At 39.1% G+C, this 21287-nt stretch overlaps 1 protein-coding gene across 1 annotated transcript in view; it reads left to right on the top strand.

Annotated features, from left to right (window-relative positions):
* Nucleotides 1-21287, top strand: part of SPIDR (scaffold protein involved in DNA repair) — a 194452-nt gene that overhangs the window by 105151 nt on the left and 68014 nt on the right. The window contains exons 9-10 of the mRNA XM_018075037.3: nt 18609-18819; nt 20643-20893. Of these exons, the coding sequence (XP_017930526.1) occupies nt 18609-18819; nt 20643-20893 (462 nt within the window). The remainder of the gene's footprint in view (nt 1-18608; nt 18820-20642; nt 20894-21287) is intronic.

Genomic DNA, 21287 nt, shown 5'->3' with positions numbered 1-21287 from the left:
GTAAAGTGAGAGCATTGGAACTCATAAGTGTTTTCAGTACTAAATGGGAAAGTCTTTCTTTCAGTTTAGCTTTACCTTGATTTCCTTATACACTTCCTTTGTCTGATAGGGGCCAATACACCCACATATGTCTACAAAAAATCAACAAAGCAATGAACTGGTGAAGGTGTTTCTCTCAAAGGCTGGAAAGGAAGGATTGCTGTCGCCAAGATACACCAATACTAACAGGCTCATGGAGCCATATAAATGTGTAGTTAATGAAACGTGAAACTTTATGCTTAACATTTGACAACTAATGTCTCTGGTGGGTGTTTTGGTAGACTTTTGTTGAAAACAGGCATTTTAGATCTGCGTGGTTGGTTTCGACATGGAGGAAAGAGTTGGCAAAGTGTCTGGGCAATTAAGACTCTTGCTGTGTGAATAATACATAGCATAGGTGATAGTTTGATAAAGGTGGAGTTACAAGTTCTCCTTAAGCTGTATACTGGGCTCTTAAATACTAAAGTATGACTTACGTGGTACTCAGGGTAACTTTGCCTTTGATGTATCTGGCCAAAGAATTAGACTTAACCCCTTCCTTGGGACTTACCTCCTCGCTGTGTTGAGCAGGCTCAAGAGAGAACACTACAAAGAGCACAGGGAGGCCATTGGAAAAGCACTGTGTTTTGGTTTGTGCCTGCAAATCTTTCCCAACAGTTACTTCTGTGAAAGCTGCAACTACAAAGATTTCTGAACAAGTATTGCCAATTGCTTTTCTTCTTTGTTGTGTTGTAATGACATGTACTTAAATAATTTCCCCTCAGTTCAAGAATCACCTACCCTTGTGTTGAACACTGAGAATCTGGAGCCAACCCCAAGGTGTAACAGGCAACTTTATTTTCTTCTAAGTTTCACTGATACAAATATAGTAGGATCAAAAATTAAGAGAAGTTGCAGAATCAGTCATAATGCAAATTCTGAACTTCTGATTTTTGTCAGACAAAAATGTAAAGAAACCTCTAGTTCATGGTATTCAGTAGCATTCCTGAAAACAGCTGAGGGAAGACCCTGCAAGTAAATGAGGGCAAAAACGTAATAAACCAAACACTCTCCTATTTGTCATCAGCTGGCACAAGGCTTGACTGTGTTTGGGTTTCCTTTTTGCATTGGAGCAACTGTATTGTGTATAGGCATATACACATATAAAAATCCCTGGAGATAGCTATGACTCTAAGATTTAGATTTTATTGCACTGTATTAGTTTTGGTTTGTGAAGTAGTAATTTCATGGCTGATTTATATTTTGTTTATAAAGTAAAAATAAATCATTTTGATTTTATTTCGTAGGCACCAAATAGCTCAAACCTAAATCTTGCCAGCATGACTGATTAACCTTGTAATAGCATCTCTGAGATATTAATGTATGCACTACCTTATCTTGTGTTTTATCTGACCTTTATCTGTTGATTTTAATATCCTTTGTGGTTGCTAGTGACGTGTTTTTGTTGTAGACAGGGAGAGATTTTGGCTCCTGTTTATTTCTCTGGTTTATCCTTATTCACTCTGTTCTGTCCTCGCAAAAAAATAACTGCATTAAGCAGAAAAAAACAAGATAATAAGCTGTAGCCCAGAAGGACAATAGGAGTCATGTCTGCTTGAAGTGTTCAGTGAAGTACATTCTGCGAGCCGTATGTACAGTTACCAGTCTAATGTGGATTGACAGTGGAAAAAAAGGAATTGATCATCCTGAACAAATGCAGAAGAATTTTTACCCCTTTACAGCATAATTTACTCATAATTTCCAGCATGATTTATCTCATTGAGTTATGTAAATTATTTATATAGAGTAAAGTTTGGCCACTGCATGTGCTTGCAGCGTGATATCATCTTGCAGTGCTTGAGTGCTGGTGATCAATATCACTAAACCAGTAGAGAACTAATCAGAAAATAAATTTAAAAAAAGATGATGGGAGAGAAGAGTATGACTTTTTGTCATACGATTGCATTGAATTGGCTCAGCAGGATCAAGTATATCCCAGAGTAGCAGAGAGCCAAAAGGCAGAAAGGAAGCAAATGATGGGTTTTGGCTGCAGCAAGTGTGTCCATGCTGTGGATCGTCACTCGCCACCACCTGCTCCAAAGGTGGTAAACACCTGCTTGTTCCGGCTGTCATGCTGGAGACCATTGCCCCATGCCAGCAGAGAGTGGAGATGAATGTGTGAAAGTCCTTCATGTACGTTAGTGTGAAATCTGAGAGCCAAGTGGAAGCTGATGATTTAAATCAGGTCGTGATAACCTGGCTGCCTTTGCACCTGAAAGAATTAGAGCTCTGCCGTAGGGGTGGTAAGGTCCTGGCAGCACCCAGTGCTGAGCAGCTATGAGAGGCAGCTATCTTGTTCAGCTGCTGCAGCTGGGTCTAGAACAGAATGAACTGCACACCATGTGCTCCTGGATGTGTTACAGTTCTTGGCTATATGACCATGGCTGTACCCTTGCTACATCTGCTGTGCTCTTCGCTTCTTTGGAATCGCTTGGGCTCTTCCTGCATGGGGCTGTGCTGAACACCTGTGTTATTCCCATTTGTGCAACTGTTTGTCAGTTTTTCTCCTAGAGTTCAGAAGATATGTGGGAGAACATGCAGTGCAATTCTTTGGTGTGATACCGTTCTAGTTCCTCAGTGGGTGTTTTCCTTGAAGCATGATATCTGATTTGGTGTTTGGGGATGTGGAAAAACTTGTGTAGTTTCTCTGTGACTGATTTAGTTCCATTTTCATGCAATTCTACAACAGTGTTTTCATGGTTGAAAAGAAAAAGAAAGCAGAAATAGGAATAGAGTTCTCTTCCCTTAACTGTTTCTCTATCCACAAAAGTAGGTGATGAGAAGATCTCCTTCTTCCCAGCATCAAGGAGACAGAGATGGGAAAGATCTCCCTCTTGGGCAAGAGGTACATTTATTTACAGGAGGCAGGGAGCAGTTAATAGTAGGATTTCATTATGATTTTTCACAACCTAGTGAAGCCTCCTGTGATGTGATGATGGAGTTTGCAATGCCAAGAGCAGTGGGTGCTGCGAGAACTACCTCAGAACTCATCTCTCCTACTTTGGCAAGGGGATTGCTGGGTTACAGATTGCCTCTATGCTGTGCTGGTCCTGCTTGAGCAACCTGGCAGGCAGTACAACTTGAAGCACCTGTGGTATGGCTGTGCAAGGATGGGCCTGTTATCCTTCTGTAGGAAATGGGGAGAAGGAAGTTGGCATTTCTGGAGTGTGTCTCCTCTCCTCTTAAGGCCATCAAATGAACCTCATTCTGAAGTTTGTTTCTGTTCATCAGCTGAACAGATCATCTAGAGGACCAGTTAATAAAGTTAGCTAGGTAAATCCCAGTCTTAAATGTCTGATAAGTGTTTTAGGCTTTGAATGTCTCCAACTATTTGCTGATATCTTAGTGTCTAATGTAATACTTCACATTTCCCTGCAGATTCTACCCATCCATGTGACCTAGTATATCTTAAATGTTTACTTTTATGAGTATAATGTAGCTGAAGTGAGCAGCAAACATTCTTGCTCTGTACCTAGTACATGTGCTGTATTTTATTTTAAATATGCAAATAAATAACTATTTTCATAAGCAACCATTTTCTCTGTTGGGGCAAATGACTTGGGTGAGCAAGGCTTATGAGATTTGGAAAGACTTGCTTTGCTTATATTGCCTCTTTCTGTTTAGAGGTGCACTCAGATTCAAGGTATTGTAGCTATGGTGAAAGAAAGGGCGAATTATAATCCAAAATTCAACAGGACGACTGTCATCTTGTCCTGCTGACATGTAGTAGATGTGCTGCAGATCACTTTATCTTGTGAATGTGAGGTTAGCAAATTCTCCTTAGTACCCAACCTGAAGAGTTGGCAAACCATAGAATGAACTTTTTAACGTAAGCATTTTTTGTTTGGATGCAATGATTATAATTTGTTCTCTTGAAGAATCATATTCATGTTACATCCTGCTCTTAGTGAAGCTCATGGCAGTTGCAATTTCGCAATTTGTCAAAATTTGCGTTCTTTATGAACTTTGGTTTTGCTGACAAATTAAATTCTAAATTAAAACAAAGAATCGTGTTTACACTCTTTTGCTGCCAGGATCCTTCCCCAAAGATGTTTAGCCTCAGCATAAAGTTGTCAGGAAAGACTCATATCCTTTTTTTTATAGGAGGTGTTTTAATGAGCCACCTGAAGGCAAAGAGTAAGCAAAATTACTTCCTTTTTTCCATTAGGATTATCACTTAGGGCAAGTGTTTTCAAACAAACAGAAGTCTCCTGCTATGTTTACAGTTTGGGAGGAGGGCATTCGCAGGTACTGGTTTTTCCATGTGTAACTTTTATATCCCATTTCTGTGAAGTTGTGAAAAGCATAGAGATATTTCCGTGGCATAAAACAAACACATGTGTATATGCCAGTAGATATAATTGCTTTTATCAAATACTGTGTGCCCCATAGCAAGCTTAATCTGGCAGCAAGGAGCACTGGAAGTAAAACTAACTGAATTCCTTTTCAAGGTAAATAGGTGAGGTTAAGGGACATAACAAGGGAATTTATTTATTTGCTTGTTTTAAATGGTAATAATTATTTCAAAAAACTATCTGAAGAATGCACTGGCCTGTGGAATATTTTCCATATTGAGAATGAGATACCATGGCTACACATAGCTGTGGTCCTTACCCTACAGGTCTTTGTCTGACTGCATTTCCCATGTACAGGTTTCCCACGTGTGTATCGGGATAGAGCCGATTTACATCCTTTGACTGGGGAACCAGACAGTGCTCATAGGTCTCAGTGTCGAAACCCTTTTTGTCATCCAAGGGTGACTCTGTGTTCTTTCTGGAAGTGCCATCCCTTTCCTGGCTCACATGGGAAGAGTGTGAAGATTTCAGTGCTCAGGGGGATCTTGAATGGGACCATGAGCTCTCAACCACAGAGTCTGGTTTTGTGGCCGTGCCTCTTCAGCTGGCACTTAATCATAACACTATTAATCTTAACTCTGCCTTTGAGTTCCAGCACCACGGGGTGATGTTTGCTCATTGTTGGAATACTGAGAGACAGCAAAACAGCTGGCAAGAATGTTTCTGGGAAGAAAGAAAAAAAAAAGCGAGAACAAAACAAAAAGATGAAGGTCATATTCAATACTGAGTCTGTGTTTAGATGGATTTTTTTTTTTTATTCTCACCTGCAGTGTTCTCTTTATGACTGAATCTGTTATGGCAGTGAAAAGATACTATTATCCTTTCATAAAATGCAACTTTCTTGATGTAGTCCAAGCTTAGGTGTGATGGAAGTATGGTAAAGGCCCAGCCTCAGAGATCCAAGTGAGCACAGAGGTGAAATGTTTGCTTAAAATTTTATCAGCCATTCACTCTGCTGCTTGAATTAATAATTTTCAATATTCTTTAGCATAGTCTTTTTCTCCTGTCTGTCCCTACTTAAACAGTTGCAACTATTTTTGTTCTTCATGTGGACCTTGTTACCATTACAATCTTATTAAAATGCAACAGCAATTTGTATGTGACTGTATTATCTAAACAGAAGTAAGCCAACAAAATCATGTAAGCACATATTTTGTAATGGATATGTGATTTTACCACATTTTTAAAATTGTTTGATGGCTGTTAGGCCTTGTTTTTGCTGATTTAAGAACCTGAAAAGGTAGGTTGGAAAAGTCTGTACAAATGACTGCCACAGTTGTGTTTAGCGTGTGTCCTTAAGCCACATACCCTCTGACAGTGCAGAAGAGAAACTCCCTGGATGACTTCAAGAGGGTTTCTAAACTAACATGTGTTCTCCTGATCAGACATAGCCAGCCATTTAGGGTGCCCTATAAGGGCCTGCTGCCTTCTGAAGCGAAAGGATAAGTGTGTGGGTTAGGAGGGTTTACATTTACAGAGAGCTAAGGTGGGTGGTACATATCTTGGTGCTCTCTATTGGGCAGACACTCTTGGGTTTAGTAGGGCCTTGCATTTCTTCAAAACTTGTTGGTAGCCTTTACAGAGTAGACTTAAATGAAAATGACAGTCCTGGAACAAGTTTAGAATAAAAAAAAGTGAAATCTGCTTGTATCTCAAGCCTTTTGTCCGTGCTGTCTGTAATATATGAAGTTAGAGATTTGTGTACTCGTGTGTAGCCATGCAAGCACACGTCCATTACTGTCATTACGTGATCAGTTGTGGTCACAGACTGTGGCAGCAGAAGGTGCCACACTCACGACAGATGATGAGCTTGAGACACATGAAAAGTGCACATGATGCTCAGCTGCTTTTGATGATCATCGTTTCTGTAGGCTATGCCTTTACTGGCATGGGAGCAAAAGGTGTGATGGAGAGATCAGCCCTATCAGGTGAGATTGTAGTTCTGCCTATCTGGATACTCTATCTCCAGGAGTACCTATTGGTGGGAGAGCAGAAGGGCTGAACAAACACAGATAGGTTATACCCTGGATTAACCTGCCAGCCTTCAGCAAACTTTAGTTCAAGGGCTTCCAAGGGTAGAGGTTACATTTCTGCACTTGGCAACATTTCTTTTAAAATGGACCTAGACAAGTTTTTATGGGAAAGACAGTAATTTAGATTCACTTTAAAATTAATGCTCCTGTAGTGGAATCAGGCTTTGAAATGAGATTCTGTAATGCTGCTTGATTCTGCATAGCTTGTTGCCCAAACAATATCTGGATGATTAAGCTGTGTTTAAATAAGATGCTTTATAAGATTTTCAGCCCACATGGACATGTAACCACAATGTAGAAAACAGATATGAATGTTTTGGCCGATGCTGAAACAGAGTGGTGGTGTAGGAACTTGGAGGACAGCAATGATAAAGAAGAAGTGGAAAGGCAAGTGATCTGGGGATAAGGTTCTCTAAAGAAAAAAGTGACAATTTCTCCCCAGCTTTAGGGCACTGGTGTTTTTGCTGTGTACACAAGTATCAAAGGTGTAAGACCATGGAAGCCAAGTCCCCTGTGCATGCCATTCACCTTCTCACGAGTCAGCCAGAGGAACTGCTAACTCAGTTAACAGCGTTAACTGAGGGCTGAGGGATCTGACCCTCTCCTTGGAGACGGCAACCCTGTTCTCTGGCAGGCGTCCCAGGGGTGCTGGAAGGCAACACGGTCTGCACAATCTCTCTGCCTCTTGATCAGAGACAGTCAGGGTCATAGACGTGAATATTATCTTCGTGACGCTTCAAGCAAGCAAACAGATAATATTTTTTTTTTTAAAGGAATGTTGCATGCAGTCAGTTGAATGTAAAAATGTCATATCAGATCTTTCAAGATCTTGTTCCCTTGAGGGAATGTTGCACCAGCTCGCCCACCCCACCAGGGCAGAGGCAAGGCAGAGAAGGGAAGGGAGCGCACGTGCATGTGCATGCACTTCTGTGTGTATGTGCACGCACATACTAGAGTCATGGAATGGCCTCTTTTCTCTTGATGAGTCCCTTGTGTCTTCCTTCTGATGTTAACTAAGCCAGGGAACTCCTCTTTTTTCCTGTATCACAGTCTGGGAATCGTGCCCTGGACATTTTTTCAACTGAGCACATTTACATTCAGGAAATCAGCCCAAAGGCTCCTTTCTAAACAGTGGTTGTACTAGACAGTTTTGCAGTGGTTTCAGGTATGCTTCATTGTTTTTTTAACAACTGAAAAGGAGGAAAATATAGAGCACAAGTAACTTTGTTTTAAAAGCAGGTGTTTAAATACGTGTCAAAATACAAGTATCCTAAATATAATACTTGTAGAACTTAAATCAAGATTGATCTAGTATTATTCCATTTATATATGTTTTTTTCCATGTCCTGGTTAGTGATGCAGTTGAGCAAAAGAATCATTTTTGTTTAAGTCTATCTTGAATTGCAGATGAATAGGAGCGTGAAGCACTCTGCTCCCTCGCAGAGTGCCAGCACCAGGAGGAGCAGTGTGGAAAGGACCTAGCAGGGCAGCTGTAGACCAGGTGCACTCCTTGGGAAAGGAGACTAAGAGAATCTGGGCCTTTGCCTGGCTGGACAAGAAGAGGAAATTCTTTTAAATAAAAAATGAAATAAATGCATAAGCAATTAGGAAAAGTCTTCCCACCAGAGTGGGAAAAAATGAAGAATTTCAGCTTACGTAGGGATGAGTATCAGCTGGTAAAAATGTGATTCTTTTGGAGTTTAGAAGATGGTTTCCTACCAGTAGTACTTCAGTAGTAGTGGCTGGAAAGGCAGGTAGTTTTGCTGGAGCTTGATTGTTTTATCTTTTTTTTCTCTCCTGGTTTTACCTGTGATAGCATGGGACTCAACAGAGGCCACTTTGATCCGGTGTACTTCATGTAAAACCTGGGATATTGTACAGTGATACTGTATTTGCTATTATTTTAGTGAAAGTACATATAGACTGAGAAGTATTGAAAAGAAAAAAAGAATAGATGATGATTCCTTTATAAGAAGTCAGTCAGCAGTCCTTCTTTAGGTTAGTATTTCCCATGTCTTCAAATTTGACTGCAAAGTCCATGCTTTCAAAACTTGATACACAGCTTCCAAGCCTGAGAATAGGGATGCCATCCTTTCTTAAACAATACAGGATTTATTTAAGTCCCTGATTAGCTTAAAATTGTTTGCTTGGGAAATGTGTGTGTAGGGGAGTTGTTTCACCCTTTATTGAATAAACATTTCTCTGTACTGGCAAATTTTGCTGTTGTTCTTGGAATGTCATTCTCTCTTTAAACTTCAGGGTTTTTTGCTTTGCCAGGGCCAAGATTTCCATGCTGATACACCTTCTCCCTTCTGTCTCTCACACTGGTTTTCTCCAAAATGCGTATGTTTTCACAGGTGTTTTCCCACAACTTCCAAGACTTTGTTTCTGCTATTTTTTGGCAGGGAAGGAGTGGGTACAATAGTGAGAGATACCTGTACTCCGGAATGCTCCTCTCCCTTGCAACTGGGAGAGGTCTTTAACTGAAGTGGGTTTTCTATGAACTGTCCCTTGATGTCTGATTGTAAGTCAGAGCCTCATTGCTGCCAGAACTCTTCCCAGGTTAACTCTTTCAGAGGTTATTGATGGCCCCCCTATTTTGGGAGGTGTATTTGTGTCAGGCTTGTAGAAGTTTTATGATGTTTATGATAGTGCTTCAGTCAATTCTTTTCTTAGGTCCTCTAGAAGCACACAGATCTCATTCTTGTTTTGAAAAGGTTGTTCTTAGGTTTTATTTATGTCATGATATGTCTGGTATTTTCCCCCTTCTTTCAACTTGACTTATAATTAGTTTTGCTGGATTAGTTTTAAGGAGCTGTATTCATATGACTCTGCAAAACAGAGAACTGTGGTAGGTAAACTTGGCTTATTGGATTGGTAGATGTTGAAGTATTTTAAAGAAACATAAAGGCAGAGCTGTGTGTACTTTTTCTTTTTAATAATATGGGCTTTCATCTTTCCACTCCAATCCAGGGGTTCATCCACATCATTGCATTGTTGAATCTGCTCTGCTGAGTGACTAGGTCTCTTACATGAATCTGAAAAAGAAATTTGGGCATATAAGAATAGTGTGATACAGTATGAAAATTCTCCCACATGTGATCTGGTTTCTAAGTGTCATTGCAACTGTTCAGTGAAATAAAACAAAACAAGTTAAGCAATGACCTGCACACCATGTAAGATTTAAATATTTTTTGCTTGTTCTGTACAATTATGTCTTTAAAGTAATGCAGGAGTATTAAGATTGCTCTGGATTCAGAACAGACAATGTTAAGGAAAATGTTGAATTTAAATGTTATTTCTCAGAGTGTTTTGATTGTGAGAGAGCTATGCCTCAGGATCCACCTATGATGATTTGATGGAAAAGATAAGTAATATTGCACAGAAGCAAAACAAAGCTCTGAAAGTAATTTGTGAGGGATAACTTCAAAGTACATACACTATTGAGGGCTGTTTTCTAACCTGAAAAGCAGAAACGTATTTTGTTTATCACATATGATCAGTATTTCTGTGGCAGGCTAAGACTCTGAACTTTTTCCCTTCCACAAAGACTCTGAACTTTTTCCCTTCCCTTTCACTTAGTCTATATGTCTACACCAGGATATTTCAGTAAAGAAGTTTCCACTCTGGTCACTAGCGTTGCTCTCTTTTCACTGACTGTCGTGGGTGGATGCTGCAGAAAGGACTTTGCCTAAAACAGTTTTCTGTGGTACCTGGCTTACCTACACCACCTTTGCCTTTGTTACACGTTTATCAATACTAGCAGCAATTACAGTGAAAACCAGAATTTTTCTCAGCTCAGTAAAGCTCAAGTGGGCCACAGTGCAGGTAAGCTTGGTCTACCACTTGCTTAAAGACCTGTTGAGCTCTGCAGGACAGCTTTCTGTGCCAGGGGTCCAGCCACTTGCCCTTGCCTGGTGCTGTTCATTGAGACCCCCAGGCTGCTGCCCACCTTCTTGCTTGAAGCAGAGTTTGACCAGCTCAAAAGGCATCCTCTGCTTTGCTGTTGTGCTCTGTGGCACTTTCACTGCCTTTTGTGATTCCCCTTCGTGTTACCAGAGAGCCCAGAGCTACTGCTACTTTCAGCTACTCTCCCTATGCTGATAGCACTAGATTTGTCTGTATAAAAAGTGACCTCACCAGATTAGACCAGAATTTGATCTTGCTTCATATCCTGGCAAAGAAACAATACGAAATGTCCAGAAATGACTACCAGAACAAGAGTGGAGTACAAGAACAAGTCTGATGGAAGTTTTTTAGTTGTTTAGTAGTTGTGTTGGGTTTTTTTTAACATTAGATTTGATAATAACATACATAAATAAAATTAAGCATATTAATATATCGATTTGTCTTTTTGAATACCAGAGTCTGCTCAGGGATAGTTATTTGTTCTCACTGTTGTGCGTGTGAAGACACTTGTGAGCGTGTATGCAAGCATGGACTTACAAAGAGCCTTTGCCAATAGCAAAAGCGAAATCTGTATGGAAGAAAAGGCTAATGTTCTTAATAATCTCTACAAAACATTGAACAATGTGTTTTAAAATGTCATTTATTTGTTAAAGTTTCTCCAATAACCCTCCAGGCTTGAACCAACCATCCAAGTACACTGACTCTCCGTACCTTGGTCAGAAATTCTTGAGTTCAAGTTCTTCACTCTAACACATGGCCCTCAGCTGCTTGGGTGGATATTGCAGAGATCTTCTGGCCTGAGAAGCGGCTTCACCTGATACCTCAGAGTAGTGATGCTGTGTAATCGTGTTAATGGCAACACTAACACTTTTCCTCCATAGGCAGAGGAGTTGTTGGTGTAACCTGTTGCCTCAACTCTCCATTGTGTCGTGGTGCCAATGAAGGAACTAAAGAATCGATAAGCTTCTGTACAACAGAAGACTATGCAAATTTCCTTCTTCTTCAAAGGCACACTGTCATCCTCACAATCCTATGGGCAGAGGAATATGTTCATGGTCCTTGTGCTTTAGAGCTAAGGCTGGAGGAAGGACTTAAGCTCTCTTACTAGGAAGTTGTAGGTAAGTGTAATGTGCACATATAAAATAGTGAACTCTGGATTGTTGATATTCAGGAACGTGCTTTTAGTGTTCAGATAGCTTCATTAATATGTCAGCTTAGTTTTCATCTAATGATCAGAAAAATACATGGAATAGTAAGACTGACAAGAAATGGAGTCAAAAACATCATGATGCCACTGTAGAAATTCATAGTGCATTTCTAAATTGGAATTTCAGTTTTCCAAATCAAAAATATGTAGCAAAAGTGGAAAAATATCAGAGAAGAGTGATGAGAAGAGAGGCATGGAACTGCTTCCCTATGAGACATGACTAGGGTGACCAGTGCTCTCTACCTTGAGAAGGCAGCGACTGGGAGAGGACATGATAAAGTTCTGTATTAGGAAGTGCATTGGCAAGATGATTGTTCACTGCCTCTTAAAAACAAGAAGTGGGGGGCAGCAATGTAACCACTAGGTGACAGATCAAAACAAGTCAAAGGAAGTGGTTTCTCACATGCGTGTAATTAGACTGTAGGGCACTGTGGATGCTGCAGGATATTGTGGATGCTGTTAATGTACAAATGGTCCAAAAGCAGGCACAGAAGTTCCTGGAAGAAAAGTTTACCGAAGACTTTTAAATACAAGGATATTACTTCTGCTTTAGGAAGTCCCTAAGCTGAAAGTTTTTAGGAGTTATCAGAGAGTGTTCTGGAGAACTTTCTCTATAGGTTTGCTTTTATTTTCATAGTCTTCAAACATTTGCTGTTTGCTGCTGTAAGCTGGAGTGTAGGTTGGATGGGCCTCTGTTCTCACACCAGTATGGACATTTTTGTTCTCTCTAATACTCAGTATGAGTTTTAATATGATGTCACTGTGCAGCTTGCTTGCTTCTTTTTTTTTACCTTTCAGAATCCCTCTGGTATGTCCCTGGACTTTGTGGTGGCTCGTCAGCCACCTCAAACCCTACGTGCAGTTTAGCACTGGGAACAGAGGGAAGAAGTCGTCTGAATAATGAGCTCGTGGCTGGTCAGACACAAGTTGATATATGGGGTAAACACACAGACTGGAATTCTTTCATAACATCTTGATTATGAAAAGATAACCATGATATTTATATCTCCCTAGTTACTTGTAACACCCTCATACTGTGTGGGGGCAGTGTTTTTGTTTTGTTTTTGGAGCAACTTTCTCATTTAGTGCTTTATTGTGTGCAGTTCTTTTAATAATAATTGTTTCGTGTCTGACTTATGTGTTAGGTGTTAAAAAAATCTCAGCATCACAGTTGGAGTATATTTTTAGCAAATTCTCTCTAAATTATTACCCCAGTAAGCTCAAGAGATTGTTTCCATACCAGTTTGTACGTAAGCACAGTCTGTGAGGGGAATTTTATGTTTTGTGGTGCCAAAGGTTAAGCTTTGTCATGATAAATTGGGGTCTAGAATGTTAGAAATTTCAGGTGCTTTCTTCGCAGCCAAAATAAGTGGCTGGATAGCTCTGAGAAACTTCCCTACTTTCCAATTCTGGTAAAGCCTGGTATTAGAGTAATTTCCTGGAGGTGGATGAGATTTGCTTTGATATCCATCTGTGCTTTCCTACATCAGAAGACCTGCACATCCCCTTCAATTAGCACATGGTGCAGCTCCCTGCAGAGGTGAGAGCACTGGGTGTGTGGTATAATAGTGCTTGATGTTAACCACAAGCTTTTTATAGAAGAGCTCTTCTTAAATGTGAAAATTTCCATACAACTTTTTTTCGTGCTAGAGGGTGTCATATTTCAAAAGGCAGCACTATGGCAAGCCAGTGGTTAGTTTATATGATTACTTTGAAATTAGTAAAATGATACAGTGATAAAAATGTTGGCTTTGTATACTGTAATTTCTTGCTGGAGTGATTTCTTAGGTGTACAAGTATTTTTGTTGAAAACTACAATGTTATTTTGCAGCAAGAACTTATCCTGCAATAGAAAAGATTCTTTTCTTTACTTGTGTTGTTTTACTAATTTTCTTAATTTGCTTTTTACTTAGGGTTCAGTGACAAATGGTAACAGATTGAGTTATAACAAATCTATAAATTTAATAGCTATATGTTCTTTTCTTTGTGTCTTGTATTCGTGGAATGATTCCTCAGTTGAAGTATTCTTGCGGTAGGGGAATAAAGCAAATATCTGGCTATTCTCTTCACAAATAAAATGTATCATACTTTAAAAGTAGAAATTTTAGACATAGCTTGAGTAGCTTTTTATTGTTACATCTTCTGCAGAACTGCCAGTGTTAGGAGCCAAAGCTACATTTCTTTGGAAACCTGACACAGTTGAGAATTGTATGTTTGACATATATGACTTTGGACATTGATCTAGATGGTTAGTAATATTATTTCTTCATGGAGAAATCAGCCTTGAGAATTTGTACCACAATAATCTGTTGCTTTGAGTAAGATAATTTCAAAGAAAGAGATACCAGCTGATTTTTGGTTTTTGTCTTTGAGGTTGGGACACAGCAAGAAGATTTGTATTATGAAAGTGTAAGCTCAGAATCACAGTGTCCATACAGACTGTTCAAGCGATGGTAAATGACACTGATGGAGGCTCACTCACAAGTGGTGAGATTACTCACTCATGGATAAAAATTCTGTGTTTGGGCAATCTCTGGGCGTGGCAGAAGGCAGATCTGTTCCAAATGGCTTTTTGATTTGGGCTATCTACTGAGAAGATAGTTACTGTCCTTGAATGATAGGTGGGCAGAGATCTGTCTGAACTTGGTTGGGTTTGTGTTTTGGTTTTTAATTATTAGCTTGATGCTCAGGCATTTCTTGCATGTTAACTATTTTTCACAGATAGAACATTGCAAATGTCCCACAACTCCAAGCCCAATGCAGCATGAGCAACTTCCTCCACACTGGATGAAACAATCAATTTCTAGGAAGTCAGGATGGGCCTTGTATGTTGTTCCTGTCCTCCAGTGTGGGGGAATGATTCCTCATGCTTCTGGGCAGCAGTGTAAGGCTCTGGCGCATGCTCTTATGCTACACGTACTACTGCTGTGCTGCTTGGTGGGTGTTAAACCTTCTTTACACAGAAATTGTTGTTCTGAGACTTGAAAATAGCCTGTTTTGTAATTACGGTGCATGTTGTAGGTCACCAAAATGCTAAGAGTGTTCAGTTGATGCAGTGTACTCTTAAAAAAAAATGCTCTAGGCCTTTTACATGAGGGGAAAAAAAAGCCAGAAAAACAAAAGCCTAATAAAATACCCAGAGAGAGTGAACAAAAAAATATGTTCTCTTATTTAAAGTGATCCCGAGTCTTCTCGAGTTCATGAACCAGCACCGCTGTTTGATGTCAGCAGAACTGAGCGGAAGCGTGTGGTTTGTGAGCTCGCTGCTGCCACAGAGTCACAACTCGCTGGCTTCGGATGGGCTGTGCAGGGCAGACCACAGTGCAAACCTGACGACTGTTTGGCAGCAGGATTAAGACCCTGCCTCAAGTTGAAACGTCAGCTGCTTCACCCCATGCTATGCCGTACGTTCTGCAGCATTTCGTATCTCAGATGGTGACAGACCACGATTAACGTAGAAGTAGACAAGGAAATGTCCTGCTTCCACTTCATTGTAGGAGGGAGGAAGAGAAAAAGCAAGCTACGTTCTTGGATAGAGAAGCAAGCTGCTGCTGGAAAATAAAAAAAATAACATTATTGCCTCATGTTCCTTTAGCATGTGACCAGTTACGGCAATTGCTGATTGTCTACATACCAGGAAAAAAATGCCCTGTAGTATAAAGAGTTCCCAGTCTGTACTTCAGGTCATTGCAAAGATCTAAAGGCAATTATTAGGGAAGTCAACTGCTAATCCAACTTTTAAATATAATTTGCTGAGCAAGAGAAAAATCAGAGAGTACAGGAGAAGGTTTCCAAGGGTTTTATAATCTGTAGTGAGCTTTATTTTTTTCCATCGTTTGTGTGATTTTTTTTGAAAACGAGCTTTTAAAATATAATGAAGCAGATAGAAAGGAAGCAATTTAAGAGAGGTCACAGAAGACTTGCATTGCCCACTTAACACTTTATCTGTTAAGAGGATGCTACAGAGTGTATTCTGTATCTTAGAGTAGGGTTACTTCTGGCTGTAGAGAATATGCAGCTGGAACAGATCCAGAAATTTGGGGGGATCAGTTATGGTGTCTCAGGGACTACACATGTAGGGATTGCTTGGATAAGTGGGGCATTTTTCCTAACTGCTCCAGCATGATAGGCTTTCTTTGGTCTGGTCTGTACCTTTCAAGCAGACAGAAAGAATTCAGGTACACAAGTGTCTCTAATGTGATTGCATTTATTGCAAAGAGAACAATATATGAGCAATATACAGTGGCAATGCAGAGATTTCTGCTGTGATGACAGTAAAAATTCTCATCCCGCAGAAGAATATATATATATATATATATGTAAAAAACTTGGTAATAATATAATAAACAATACTTTTATTCCATATATAATATGTAAAATATACATTATTTTATACATATGTGTGTGTGTATTTTATATATAAAACATACTTCTATTTAGCCATCCACCTGCACACAAAATAGTGAGCTTATTACAAACTTTTTTCTTTTTTCTTTCTTTTAAATTAGTTGTTATTTCTATTTATTGCTGGTTCTTTTCATTGTGAAAAATCTGTCCATTGAGAAATAGGGAAGATTTAAGTAGGCTTACGTGAATATTCCTCTATCCTAGCTGAAGAGTTACTGCTAAGTCTGTGGACACCTATGCAGGTCTAAAACAAATTGTTTCTTACGGAGAGTGTTTTTAAGTGAACTACTTAGAGATAAGAAATGGGGAGGTTCTCCTGGAAGTGTATATATGTCCCGTTTTTGCCTTGTGGAAATGCCAAATAGCCTTTAGTTTATGCATTGCCTGTTTAAAGATATGATGAAATAATGAGTACTTTACCAAGAAAGCTCTTGGTGGTTATGAAAGTACTCGAGATATGGAGTGCATAGGCATAGCAAAACCATGGTACACGTAATTTGGGTATCAGTAAAACCTGCCTGCCTTAAAAAGATCACATACCTGTACAGGAAAATAAAAATAAAACCATAAACCTCAAAGTTTCTGCAAATGATTTGCTACTAACGTCAGTATTTTTTTTTAGAGAATGAGATGATTTAGATCAAGCAAACATTCTTCTGACATTAGTGACGTAACGGTCTCGTGTTCAGAGAGATTTCCTGTTTACTTTGGATCTGAACACAGACGTCTCAAGAAAGTAGGTGCTAAAATTCTCGTTACACATCTGCATATAAAGACAGCCCAAACTGTTCTGAGATATGTAGTAAATTTTGTATACATTTTTGTTCTCTAGAAAAATAGGGTTAAAAATTTCATAAGATCAGAGATGTCTCAGTTTGCTGACCCAGCTAATTCCTCAGTTTTGATCATATAATGCAGAAATTATCAGGTGATGTCAGTTTGGCAGCCTTGTGAGCTACTGTCATGCTCTTAACTCGGACCTTTGTTAGCAGATTCATCTGGAGTCAAGGGACTCAGTGTCCCTTAGGGGGATGTACTGCTGCTCTCTGAAAACTGGAGAGCTTTCAGATGGCAGTAAGGCTTCTTTGTGGTGAAGTTCAAGACTTAGTTATATACTGTAACTTTTCATGCATTTTCTGTTTCAAATCATAACTTCTATGAATGTGTACCGTAGAAGCAACGCATCTTTTTCATAATTTATGTGTATGATTCATAGTTCTAAGTTACAAGCTAGGTTTTAAATGTATACTTTTTTCCTAAAAAGCAGAGGTCATCTTGCTGTTGCTTTATTTTCTTAATTATAAAATAACAGGGATTGTATTTAAAAACTTGCTTCAACTCTTCTTATGCCTTTGAAAATATGAATACATCAGTCATACATTTAACTATCTGCTCTCTGAAGAATGAAGGAGTCAGTTATAAAACAGACCATGGTCAAGATCTTGTAGGGACTAAGATCAAAAATAAGTAGTTTTGAGTGTTTTGTTTTGCTTTTTAACTCTGCATGGTTGCATTTTGACGGACAGTGTCATAGATGTGGAAATTTGCTTCATAATATGACTACTGAGCATTCTAGAGACTGAAGTTCTGAGGTTACTACTGAACTCGGGTCAGCTCAGCTTTGCTGCCAAGGCAGAAGGCCTTGTCTTACTCCCAGGTGATAAAGATCTAATTGTAAAAAACACAGACTACAATAAAGTGGATTTTGGTTTGTTTTGATGGTCTGTAGGAAATGAGATTCTTCGTTGTTTTTGTTAGCTGACTTCATTAGATTTTGTATCCTGTGAGTATAAAAAGTGTACTTCTAAATGTACAACTGTGATACTAGTGTAAGAAAAAATCCCAACATCAATACATGCTTTGGCATGAAATTATTGTGTGTTTAATGATTCTGCAACCATTACCTTAATCTGCTAGGCAAGAACTTGCTGCATGTGGAGCTGTTAGGGAATTTACATTGGCACTAGAAACCAAAACTGGATCTTGGAGAGCACATTTATGACAGCGGCAAACACACAGGCAAGATAATATACAGCATATCGTAAGAAAAACATATTTTGCACTTAGAAAAATTGAGGAGGGAGGAGCAGTTTGCCGCTGGCTGCAGTGAGAATGAATTCATGTCAGTGGGAAGCACTCACCAGAGAGGGATGTCCTGCAAGAGCCAGGCTGGGTCCAGCAGAGCCAGTGCTCTGAATTAACGTAGAGCAGGACTACTAGTCTTTTGTTCACAGCTTGTAACTCAGTAACTGTATGCAGGCGTTCCTGGTGCTCTTGGTTCTGTGCTGACAATGCAGGGACACCAAGCAGCCTTTATGTGAAGCCAGATAGGGTTCATGGGGCTCAACAGCTTCCAGGTGTAAGTTGTCCCTGGATGCAGTGGAGGTCCAGGGACTATGGAGCCCAGGGCTATGCCTAAGCTAGGAGGGCTGATCCAAGCTTACTATTTCTATGGAGTAAGTTACTTACAATTTTGATAACAGACCTTTGAAATGTTTTAGTGGTAATGATAGAAAAAAAGAGGAGAGAAATACAATGCAATACGCATGTTTTAAAAAAGTCCTTATCAGTAGTTTACCTTGTCATGGATTTGCTGCCACTTAAATTATTTTTTTCCAGGCAAAAATTGCTTCTCAGAAATGCAGATGTTCCTGTTATCATGAATACCTACTTTAGTCAGAAGGTGCTACTCAGTGAACATTCAGAAGCAATAGAGAAGACATGTGGTCTTACAAAGATGCTTATCAGGAAGAATGTTATATCTTTGGCACAGACCTTCAGACTAGATGACCTTGATGATGAGTTACACCAGGAATCTTCAGATAATCGGGTAAGGTCCATTTGGTTTGCAATTTTAACACTTGTTAAGAAGTTGGTCAGCAGATGTTTGGAAATGGTCAGAAAAACAAAAATTCTAAATTACTGACCTTTTCAGTTTCCCCTTTCATTTAGCCAAGGCTGAATAATACGCGGTGTTTATTTTAATAATATTTTCTTAGTAGAGGCTTTTGGTCCATCCAAATGCTGAACTGCTGTGAAGTTATTTTGCTGAAGGCTCACTACTGTTCTAAATAGTAATTGTAGCTTGGTTTTTCATTGATTTTTCTCTTCCTCGTTATAGCTGAATAACTAAAAAATAAGATCTGTTTTCTTCTAACTCACTCAAGATAGTATTTTAAACAAACATTTCATTTTTCCACTCATATTTCTTAACTCATTTCCTAATTGATCCTATCCTTTCTTTATAGAATCAATTGATAACATCATCACCCTTTCCCACCCCTTCATTTCTTTTCTTTCCTATTTTGACTTTATTTGTATTAAGATGACTACTGACTCTACATTTCCCTGTGGTTGTGGTTGTACAAGCTGAGGTATTTGAAGGGATTTGTTTTTTTATAGCCTGTGCCAGGACTTTCTGAAAGTAAGGCTCTTGTAAAGGCTTTATATTGGCTACCCAAATCATTCTTAATATTTGAGAAGTTTGGCCCTACAAATTTGAAGAACAACGAATGTCAACATTTTATATTTGCCTTATATATAATTCCCACTATAGGCCTGGGAATTAAAAAATTACATAAATCCTAATCTCCTTTCTTGCTTCAACTCTAACTTGTAAAAAGCTTCAACTATGGTATTTGAAAACCAGAACAATTGACTTGTTCCTCTCATGGCTCCTAACAAACAAAACCACTTCATTTAAAACTCAGTAGACAAGTTTTATTGCAACCTCTTTGTATCTAAGGGGTAGTGTTGTACCACAATTTACTTCTAAAGACTGCAAATTCTCCTTCTTTACTGGTCTATAATACTTATGGCACAGTCTGTGATACTCTGAAAATCTTTCTTGGCACCCAGCTGTTCATAAAAACAGAGTTCATTGTGAAAATAGAAATTTGGCTCATGCTGTGAAGGAACCTATAAATATTGACCATGTTAGTCTATACTTGCGTACAATTTTTACCAAGAGAGATTTATTTTAAAAATAAAATCAATGAAATTTCTCATTTACATTAAGGGAAAATGGAACATTCATAAAATTTATTTTGAAAGTTTGGAAGATTTTATTAATAAAATATGTTTTGGAAGTAGTGAACCAATAAATTAAGGTTTGTACTTTGAAGATTTTTACTTTTCATTAATCATCTAATTCTTTTACATTGAAATATTTTCCATTGAAATGTGTAAGTCTGATGTCTAACTTACTAGTCTATAGAACTAGACATCTGTTCATTTACAACTTTATCTGAAAGTCCAGAAGCATTCAAGATGGATTTTACTCTTCATTTTGAAAGAGAAAGGAACAGAACATCAAAGAACTAAAAGTGAAACTCAATTCAAGGGGAAGAATCATAAGGACTAATATCAGTTCTGTTTTCCTGCTGGTGTCACTCTTATCTCTCATGTACTGAGTTAGCTCTAGAGCACCAGTTAAATACAGGAGTGTATTGTGTATGCAACTCTCTTGGGTGTTCATTAAAAATCCACAATAAATACTGGCCACTAGTCTCTAAGTTACTTTAGGACCATTAAGTATTTTGAAACTGATTTTGCACTCGCAACTTGATTTTTCATGCTGAAGTTTCCCTCTCTAGCTCTACACAGTTTCAAGGTTCCCCGGAATGTTTCTGTTAATGGGTTTTCCTTCACCAGGTTGCTCATGCTCCACAAATCCATAACAACTGTGATTTGAAACGGCATCCATTAGCACTGAGTGCTCTTAATGATTCTCTGCTTGAAATGGTGGAAAGCCAGGGAGCAGTGGCATGGAGAGAAGCACAGGTACGAGTTGTTATCCAAAGGGTGTACTGTTTGCCTGCAAGACAAGGTTACAGAAGCCACATTCAAGGAAACAAGCCTCTTTGTGCAACACCCATCATGAATACAGATCCACCAAATGTTAGGTGAGTAATAAGATGCATGGGAATTTTCCTGTTGAGGCTGTGACATATGAGAAACCAAAGAGGAGGGTGTTTGGAAACGTCACTTGTCAGCTCGGAGGGAATAAGCACACTCAGCAAGGCATGAGGCTGTTGATGGAAGCGGTGCAGTTTTGTAGTAGGTGTACTGTGACAGTAGTTCTACCCAGAGAAGAGTAGGATCTGTCTATATGTAGGGGGTGTATCTAAGGTACGAGGGAATGTACCAGGGCAAGAGTGCCCGAAGGAGCATGCACTGATATAGACAACCTTATTGGTCAAGGAAGTCACATGGTTTTAAGGGATAAAAGCAGCACTGAATTTAAAATAAATCTCTTTGTTTTACCACCTCACGGACAGCGTGTATGTTCTTTATTAC

The sequence above is a fragment of the Manacus vitellinus genome, unplaced genomic scaffold, assembly GCF_001715985.3.
Source record: "Manacus vitellinus isolate BGI_N305 unplaced genomic scaffold, ASM171598v3 scaffold_1_pilon, whole genome shotgun sequence".
NCBI classification, from domain to species: domain Eukaryota; kingdom Metazoa; phylum Chordata; class Aves; order Passeriformes; family Pipridae; genus Manacus; species Manacus vitellinus.
Note: the sequence above shows the minus strand (reverse complement) of the source record. Positions and strands in the feature narration are given on the sequence as shown.